Here is a 9,617-nt window from a genome sequence, read left to right as displayed (position 1 = left end):
TGTGGGAGATATCTGCCCAGTGTGGGGTCACTGTGGGAGATATCTGCTCAGTGTGGATTCACTGTGGGATGTATCTGCTCAGTGTGCGGTCACTGTGGGATGTATTTGCTCAGCGTGGGGTCACTGTGGGATGTATCTGCTCAGCATGGGGTCACTGTGGGAGATATCTGCTCAGTGTGGGGTCACTGTGGGAGATATCTGCCCAGTGTGGATTCACTGTGGGATGTATCTGCTCAGTGTGCGGTCACTGTGGGATGTATCTGCTCAGCGTGGGGCCACTGTGGGATGTATCTGCTCAGCGTGGGGTCACTGTGGGATGTATCTGCTCAGTGTGTTCACTGTGGAATGTATTTGTTTCCCCCTCATGAATAGAGACTTTGCCTACGTTGCCAGTGACAAGGATACGTGCATGCTCAAGTGCCACGTTTTTCATTGCAACACACCTGCCAAAGCCATTGCCACTGCCCTCCATCAGATGTGCTCCCAGGCAAGTTCTCTTCAATACCTCACCAAGTAAACTACAGCCGGACGTGATTGTGTTTATGTTGCGTTTCTGACCCTTTTTAACCACAGGTGTCCCCTGTATTATGGGGGAGAGTGAAGATCCCATTGTGTGGGGCTCTTCTGGCACAGTGGTAGTGTCACTTTCTCTGAGCCAGGAGGCCCAGGTTCAAGTCCCACCTACGCCAGAAGTGTGTCACAACCTCGCTGAACAGGTTGATTCGGAAATATCTCTTGAAAGATCTAAAGATTCCAGATTGGTTGTTGTGATGCAGTGGTGGCGTCCCTACCTCTCAGCCAGGGGATCTGGGTTCAAGTCCCACGTGCTCCGGAGGTGGTCATAATATCTCTTGAAAAGATTGATTCAAAATATCCGCAAACCTATTAAACACAATCTGCCATTGTGTTTTAAAGAAGGCCTGATGTGGCCTAATGGTTGTGTCCCTGCCTCTATACTAGAAGGCCCCAGGTTCAAGTTCCACCTGTGCCAGTAAAGTCATAACATGCCTGAACAGGTTGATTTAAAATACTTTGAAAATGTCATCAATTTTGAGCCAGGAGGCCTGGGTTCGAGCCCCATCTGTTCCAGAGATGTGTCATAGCTCTCTCCACCTGTCGTAAGACTGTATGATACAGGAGCCGTGATGTGGACGTGCCGGTGTTGGACTGGGGTGGTCAAAGTCATAAGTCACACGACACCAGGTTATAGTCCAACAGGTTTATATGAAATCACAAGCTTTTGGAGCACTGCCCCTTTGTCAGGTCAACTGATAAAGGAGCTGCACTCCGAAAGCTTGTGATTTCAAATAAACCTATTGAACTATAACCTGGTGCCGTGTGATGTCTGACTTTGATAGAGGAGTGAAATGAGGCCCTTCAGCCCATTGGGTCTGCTCCACCATTCAACCATGCCTTCTTCCCTGACTAATCAGACACTTGTCATCTCTGTTTAAGTGATCTGTGTGCGCGCGCGCGCGCACACACACACACACACACACACAGAGCTCCCTCTGCTACTGCACATTTAGAATTGTATCACCTGTTTTGTCTTTTAATACTCTTCCAACCAAAATGCATCACCTCACACTTCTCTGCTTTGAGCTCATCTGCTACCTATCCATTCACTTCCACCAACTTGTCAATCTCCTTTTGGAGTTCTACACTGTCCTTCTCGCAGTTTACAATTCTTCCAAGTTTCATGCCATCTGCTGACTCTGAAATGATCTCCTGTGATCTAAATCATTAATCTAACAAAAAGCAAAGATCCTAATATCGATCCCTGGGGAACTCCACTATAAACTTTTGTCCAGCCTGAAAAAGTCATTACTCTCTGTTTCCTATCTCTCAGCCACTTTGTACCCATGTGTCCCTCTTATTCCATGACCTAAAACTTTGCACATGGTCTGTTGTGTGGCATTGTATCAAGTGCCTTCTGGAATTGTTACCGTCATCAAGCCTTTCTGTTACCTTATCAAGAAACTCCAGCAAGTTTGCTAAACACGATTTCCCCTTTAGAAGACCATGCCGAATCTTCCTCATCAACCAACGCTTCTCCGTGTGATTTTTAACAGTATCCCGAATTGCAGTTTGGCTGAGTTTAGAAATACCACCAGCGTCTTATGGCTCCAATCCCTTCAATCCAGAGCACAAACTCAATCATCTAACAGTGGATTGAACAAATCAGAATCTTAAATTTTCTTCGACTCATTGCAGATCATGGCAGAACGAGCAAATAATAGTGGCTCATCGAAAGTATCGAGAGTGGAGGACAGCATCTCTCCAGTCGACCTGCCTCTACAAGGTACTTTTTAATCTTAATATTCATTTCGCTGAACTCATCTACTGAGGTAAGCAGCTTCACAACCGAGTCTAGTATCATCTCGATGTCAACAACAAAGCAAACCCCAGAACTGCCAGGCTTTACTCTGTACCTCTCAGTCTTTGAACTTGAGTTTGGACAGGTAGTAACATGGGCAGATCACAGCCAGAGACATCCAATGTCCTTGTCTATTGTTTCCCAATAGGTCTGTTTCAAGGAATAACACAGTGTGGAGCTGGATGAACACAGCAGGCCAGGCAGCATCAGAGGAACAGGAAAGTTGATGTTTCGGGTTGAAATGTTTCAAGGAATGTTTTGAATTAGCTACCTTTATTACTGTGCACCAGACTGATGGCTAATATATAATCTTAATTTTTAAGAAAGATTTGCACAAATACGAACAAGGATCAAAAGTAGGCCACTCAGCCCTTCAAGCCTGTTCCACCATTCAATAATATCATAGATGATTTTTACAGGAAAGATGTGGAAGCGTTGGAACAGGTGCAGAGGAGATTTACCAGGATGTTGCCTGGAATGGAGGGACGGTCTTAGGAGGAAAGGTTGAGAGAGCTTGGGCTTTTCTCTTTAGAATGACGAAGGATGAGAGGTGACTTGATAGAGGTGTACAAAATGATCAGAGGTATAGATAGAGTGAACAGCCAGAGACTTTTTCCTAGGGTGGAGGTAGCTATTACGAGGGGGCATAGTTTTAAAGTGAGTGGAGGTAGATATAGGAGAGATGTTAGAGATAGGTTCTTTACTCAGAGAGTGGTTGGGGCATGGAATGCATTGCTGGAGAGGGTAGTGGAGTCGGCCTCATTGGGGGCATTTAAGCGGCTATTAGATAGGCATATGGATGGTAGTATAAGGTAGGGGTAGAGGTTAGATAGACCTTAGGATTAGCGTAAAAGTTCGGCACAACTTCATGGGCTGAAGGGCCTGTACTGTGCTGTACTGTTCTCTGTTCTATGTTCTATGTTCTATGATCTGAATGTAACCTCGACTCTACATTCCTGTGTCCCCCGATAATCTTTCATCCCTTTCAAAGACTGTTCACAAAGCTTAAGACTAAAGGAAGAAGTCCCCAAGTTCCAAAATAAAGACTTTAGACAGTCTCTTGGCTTGATGGTGTTGCCATCAATGGTAATGATTCAGACTAGGTAGCCAAAAGCTATGAAGACCACCAAAGATCTCTCTTCTTCCTAATACTCACTGATAACCTCCGCTTTGTTCCAATTCTTGAACACAAGCGAAAAATTGACTAGGCAGGTCCCTATCAATGGTAAGAGTTGATCTGGTTTTGACTGCAGAAGATGATGAACCATCGTCATCCAAAGCCTTAATTGCCTTGTCACCTACAATTTTAGAAGTGAACAAAAATTACAGTGCAGGAGCAGTACCCCTTAGCCCAATAAGTCCGGCAGTAAATTCAATTGCATTTACCGTCTGTGTTCCAGTTTCACACCAACCTCTTTCTCTTCATGTGTGTTTCTAATGTCATCGAATAGAATAGAATAAAATAGAACAGAATATCGTTTATTGTCACATCTACTCCAGTACAGAAGTACAGGAGTACTATGAAAAGTTTTTACAATGGCTGCCTTAATGGCGCTATCTTAGATACAGGTACCTAGGTACAAATCTTACACAGTATAAAAATTGTGTTGTTACGGAGTAAAAAGGAATATAGATTAGCATGAAACAGTGACAAAGTCCAGAATGATAATAGGTGACCATAAGAATTTAGGTTCCAGTCCGTGGCTGTCGGCCCCAGAGCATGAAGTCACGCTGCGTCCATGTGCCAGCCTCCATCCAACACTCGTTCCACTCACTCTGCCCCATGGGGCTCGGCCCGTGCTGGCTCCGTCGTGGGGCTCGGCCCGTGCTGGCTCCATCGTGGGGCTCGGTTCGTGCTGGCTCCGCCGTGGGGCTCAGCTCGTGCTGGCTCCGCCGTGGGGCTCAGCTCGTGCTGGCTCCACCGTGGGGCTCGGCCCGTGCTTGCTCCGCCATGGGGCTTGGCCCATGCCGGCTCCCTCGTGGGACCCGGCCCGTGCTCACTCCGCCGTGGGGCTCGGTTTGTGCTCGCTCCGCCGTGGGACCCGGCCCGTGCTGGCTCTGCCGTGGGGCTCGGCCCATGCTGGCTCCGCCGTGGGGCTCGGCCTGTGCTTGCTCCGCCGTGGGGCTCGGCCCATGCTGGCTCCGTCATGGGGCTTGGCCCGTGCTCACTCCGCCATGGGGCTCAGCCCGTGCTCGCTCCTCCGTGTGACCCGGCCTGTGCTCACTCCCTTGTGGGACCAGGCCTGTGCTTGCTCCGCCGTGGGACCCGGCCCGTGCTCGCTCCGCCGTGGGGCTTGGCCCGTGCTCGCTCTGCCGTGGGGCTCGGCCCGTGCTTGCTCTGCCGTGGGGCTCAGCTCGTGCTGGCTCCGCCGTGGGGCTCGGCCCGTGCTGGCTCCGTTGTGGGGCTCGGCTCGTGCTTGCTCCGCCGTGGGGCTCAGCTCGTGCTGGCTCCACTGCGGGGCTCGGTCCGTGCTGGCTCCGTTGTGGGGCTCGGCCCGTGCTCGCTCTGCCGTGGGTCTCAGCCCATGCTCGCTCCTCTGTGTGACCCGGCCCGTGCTCGCTCCACCGTGGGGCTGGGCTCGTGCTCGCTCTGTTTCACTGTGAGACATCTGGACATCTTGAGTGTTGACTCAATTGCTGCTTTAATGGCTACCCTGGGAAATGAATCCATAGCTTCCCAATTCTCTCTGTGGGGAAGTTTAACACTCACTAGTTTCTAAAGCCCCAGCATTTAATCTTCTATCTGTTGTCCCTTATTTTATATCCTGTAGCGACTGGAAACTGTCGGCTTCCATTCTGTGTGGATCTATCTGTAAAAGTCCCCATTGAGAGCCTTTGGGTTTGTAAGAATGTTAAATGTATCAAAGTGTAAATCAAGTGTGACTAGGTTATGTGGGGGTTAAAGTAAAGTTAAATAACTCAAGGCCCAGGCTGTGTTCACACTGTAACTGCAGTCAGCTACTTTGCATAAATGTCATGGGAATACACTATAGAACCTTCAAATGACACAGCAGATTGGAGACCATTTAGCCCATCATGTCCTATCCTGGCTCTTGGAAACAGCTAACCCTTTCCCCACTGTTAGAACAATGCAAATTAAGGGAAGACGTGATTGGATGTGTTCAAAATTATGATAGGATGGGACAAGGTTCACAGGAGCAGACTGTTTTCAGAAGTCAAGGGGTCATGGGTTAAGAGAAATAGAACAGAGGATAGGAGACACATGGAGAATCATAGAATCCCTACAGTGTGGAAACAGGCCCTTTGGCCCAACAAGTCCACACCGACCCTCAGAGCATCCCACCCAAACCCATCCCCCTGTAACCCACCGAATCTACACATCCCTGAACACTACGGGCATTTTAGCATGGCCAATCCACCCTAACCTGCACATCTTTGGACTGTAGGAGGAAACCAGAGCACCCAGAGGAAACCCATGCAGACACGGGGAGAATGTGTAAACTCCGCACAGACGGTCGCCCGAGGGTGGTCCCTGAAGCTGTGAGGCAGCAGTGCTAACCACTTAGTCACCATGCCAATCCATAATATGTGGAGATAATAGAACAAATGTTTGAAGCTTGGTGAAAAGGGTAGATTTTAAGGAGTAAAGAATGAATGTGGTAGAAAGTTGGAGAAGTTTTAGAGGGAATTCCAAAACTTAGGGCCTAGGCAGCTGGAAGCATGACCACCAATGAGAGAGCGATGGAAACTGGGAATATTTGGGAGTCAATTTCCAGGCTATCGATACAGCCAAATGCTCGCAATAATCAAATACAGAATGAGACACAATGGTTCCTGCACTGCTGATAGTGGAGAGAGGAAGACGAGAGCTGGAGAGGGACAATAGAATGTTGACATCTTGAATGTTGACTCAATTTTGGCCTTAATGACGAACCCTGGAAGTGAATCCATAGCTTCCCAACTCTCTCTCTGGAGAAGTTTTAGCATTCAATTTTTTTCTAAACCCTCTGCATTTAGGAGGAAGCATAAATAATGATGTTTAGAGAATCAGAGAATACTTAAATAGAACATTCACAAAGGAGAATAAATAGGATTACCATACATGAATAGATGGTAAAGAATGAAAGAAAGAGTTGCGTTTGTATAGTGCGTTTACCAGCAATCGGACTTCTCAAAGTGTTTTACAACCATTGAAGAAATAACTTTTGAATTGTTGTCACTGTTGTTGTGTTGGAAGTGCAGCAGTTAATTTTAAAACTGTCACAAGCAGAAGTGTGAAAATGATCAAGTAATCTGTTTATTGTGGTATGATTGAGGGATCCAGGACACTGGGAGTAACTCTCCTTACCAACAGGTAGTTCATATCTTTCTGAGGAGATCCTTGCTTATCTGAAAGGCAGGGGCTGTGCAATACAGCGTTTTCATATTCAACTCCTGACTCTCTGACTCACAGGAAGAGGAGCAATGGCTGATGTACAAGTGTACAGTGTACGGGCTGTGGGATGGGATTGAGTGCATGGGTACACTCTATGACCACCTGCCTACCTTTCTCTTCCAGTTGACCTCCTGGAGACAGTGAGACAATCTGTACAGAGGTTTAATGTCCAATACATCGGCAGTCTCCCTGTGACCAACTCAATGGGTGAGTCAATCTTTCTGTGAAAACCAGCCCCAAACCGGAATTATAAAAACTGCAACAGATTGGGAGTCGTTCCCAACATGAAGAGAAATTGAGGGAAAAATAATCTTTGTGATGTGTCTTATTATGGCATCAATTCCAGACCTGACAGACTTGTATTTTTATACAGTTAGATGACATGATGACATAGAATCCCTACGGTGTGGAAAGAGGCTATTCAGCCTATTGAGTCTGCACCGACCCTCTGAAGAGCATCCCACCCAGACCCAACCCTCGCCCTATCTCCATAACCCCACATTGATCATGGACAATCCACCCAACCTGCACATTTTTTTAATATGTGATGTTCCGACATAAAGTTACCAGTCTCAACGTTCGTCATCCTCTCTGAGTAACGGAGTCAATATAGTCAGTCAGTTATCTGTGTAATCAGTAACATCAGTAAGCACAGAACCTAAAGTGTATGTTTGATTTGATTTGATTTATTATTGACACGTACGTACGTACAGTGAAAAGTTTTCTTTTGTGTGTAGTACAGGCAGATCATATCATACAAAGTGCATTAGGGTAATAGAACAGAGTGAACGTAAATCTGCGATATTGTAACCGTGTAACTTGTTAGTGTTGTAAACAAATGTCAAGATATCTGACTCAACATGAACCCAGGTTCATGGTATATACAAAATGGATTAACATAAAGTAAACCACAAACCACATCATGATGCAAACCAAAACTGACTGAGCTTGTTGGGACCTGAAGGTCATAGCTGCAAGATTGTGTCTGAGGCAGACGGTGATGGAAAACAAATTTGACCTCATCGTCACCGATCTGCCGGCTGGAAATGTATCTGGTCATGGCAGTATTGGTAGAAGTGCCAACCACACAGTCCTTGTGAAGATGAATAGACTTTGCACAGAACTGGTAACTCAAGACTGGGCATCCACGAGCCACTGTGGGCCATCAACAGCAGCAGAACTGTACTCCAGCACAATCTGTAACCTCATGGCCCGGCATATCCCCCACTCAACCATTACCATCAAGCCAGGGGATCGACCCTCGGTCAGTGAGGAGTGCAGGAGTACATGCCAAAAACAGCCCCGACTGCACCTGGGAAATGAAGTGGCAGCCTGTTGAAGCTACCGAACAGGACTACATGCACACCAAACAGCAAAAGCAGCAAGTGATAGACAGAGCTAAGCGATCCCACAACCAACAGATCAGATCTAAGCTCTGCAGTCCTGCCACATCCAGTGGTGAATGGTGGTGGACAATTAAACAACTCACTGGAGGAGGAGGCTCCACAAATATCCCCATCCTCAATGATGGAAGAGCCCAGCACATCAGTGCAAAAGATAAGGCTGAAGCTTTCGCAGCAATCTTCAGCCAGAAGTCCCGAGTGGATGATCCATCTCGGCCTCGTCCAGTGGTCCCCAGCATTACAGATACCAGTCCTCAGTCAATTCAATTCACTTCACTTCATGTAATCTCAGTAAAAGATTGGAGACACTGGATACTGCAAAGGCTATGGGCCCTGACAACATTCCAGCAATACTGCTGAAGACTTGTGCTCCAGAACTTGCTGCTCCCCTAGCCAAGCTCTTGCAGTACAGTTACAACACTGGCATCTGCCTGAAAATGTGAGAAATTGCTCAGGTATGTCCTGTACATGAAAAGCAGGACAAATACAACCCAGCCAATAACAGCCCCATCAGTCTACTCTCCATCATCAGTGAGGTCATGGAAGGTGTCATCAACAGTGCTATCGAACAATGACACCCAGTTTGGGTTCCGCCAGGGCCACTCAGCTCCTGACCTCATTACAGCCTTGGTTCAAACATGGACAAAAGAGCTGCATTGCAGAGGTGAGGTGAGAGTAACAAGTTTTAACATCAAGGCTGCAAACAACCGACCATGGCATCAAGGAGCCTTAGCAAAAACTCAAATTAATGGGTACGAGGGGCAAACTCTCTGCTGGTAGGAGTCATAACTGGCACATAGAAAGATGGTTGTAATTCTTGGAGTTCAGTTGTCTCAGCTTCAGGACATCTCTACAAGAGTTCCTCAGGATGGTGTCCTAGTCCCAACCATCTTCAGCTGCTTCATCAATGACCTTACCTCCATAATAAGGTCAGAAGTGGGGATGTTCACTGATGGTGCTGAACATTGAACATTCACAACTCCTCAGATACTGAAGCAAATCCAGCTCATTAACACTTCTGACAATTGTGTTGCATCTGAATTGTGAGGAGAAAGTCTAGCTGTTGGAGAAATATTGTGGACCATCTTCTTCAAATATTTTTGCAATATGTATTTAAAACGTTGCTTATTTTCATAGTGTTTCATTAGTTTATATGTACATTATTTGAGTGTGTTTTTTATATAAGTATACATTTTAAAATGTACTTTTTAACTTCCATATAACTTTTATTAAATATGTTTTTTTTTTAAATTACCCTGTTCAGAGATGGTATTACACACCTCTGGAGCAGGTGGGACTTGAACCTATGCATCCTGGCTCAGAGGTAGGAACACTACCACTGGACCACAAGAACTCTTATGATTATTTTTTAATTTTTTTTTTCATTTTTTTTATGTCCAGAAGTGTTTTTACACATAACTGAACATTTCGATTTTTTCCG

At 46.4% G+C, this 9,617-nt stretch overlaps 1 protein-coding gene across 1 annotated transcript in view; it reads left to right on the top strand.

Annotated features, from left to right (window-relative positions):
- Window positions 1-9,617, top strand: part of LOC109921393 (amyloid-beta A4 precursor protein-binding family B member 3-like) — a 78,071-nt gene that overhangs the window by 55,763 nt on the left and 12,691 nt on the right. The window contains exons 4-6 of the mRNA XM_048603493.1: window positions 373-487; window positions 2,215-2,302; window positions 6,897-6,980. Coding sequence (XP_048459450.1) covers window positions 373-487; window positions 2,215-2,302; window positions 6,897-6,980 — 287 coding nt within the window. The remainder of the gene's footprint in view (window positions 1-372; window positions 488-2,214; window positions 2,303-6,896; window positions 6,981-9,617) is intronic.

The sequence above is a fragment of the Rhincodon typus genome, chromosome 12 (assembly GCF_021869965.1).
Source record: "Rhincodon typus isolate 14 chromosome 12, sRhiTyp1.1, whole genome shotgun sequence".
NCBI lineage: Eukaryota > Metazoa > Chordata > Chondrichthyes > Orectolobiformes > Rhincodontidae > Rhincodon > Rhincodon typus.
This window is presented reverse-complemented; position numbering and strand designations above follow the sequence as displayed.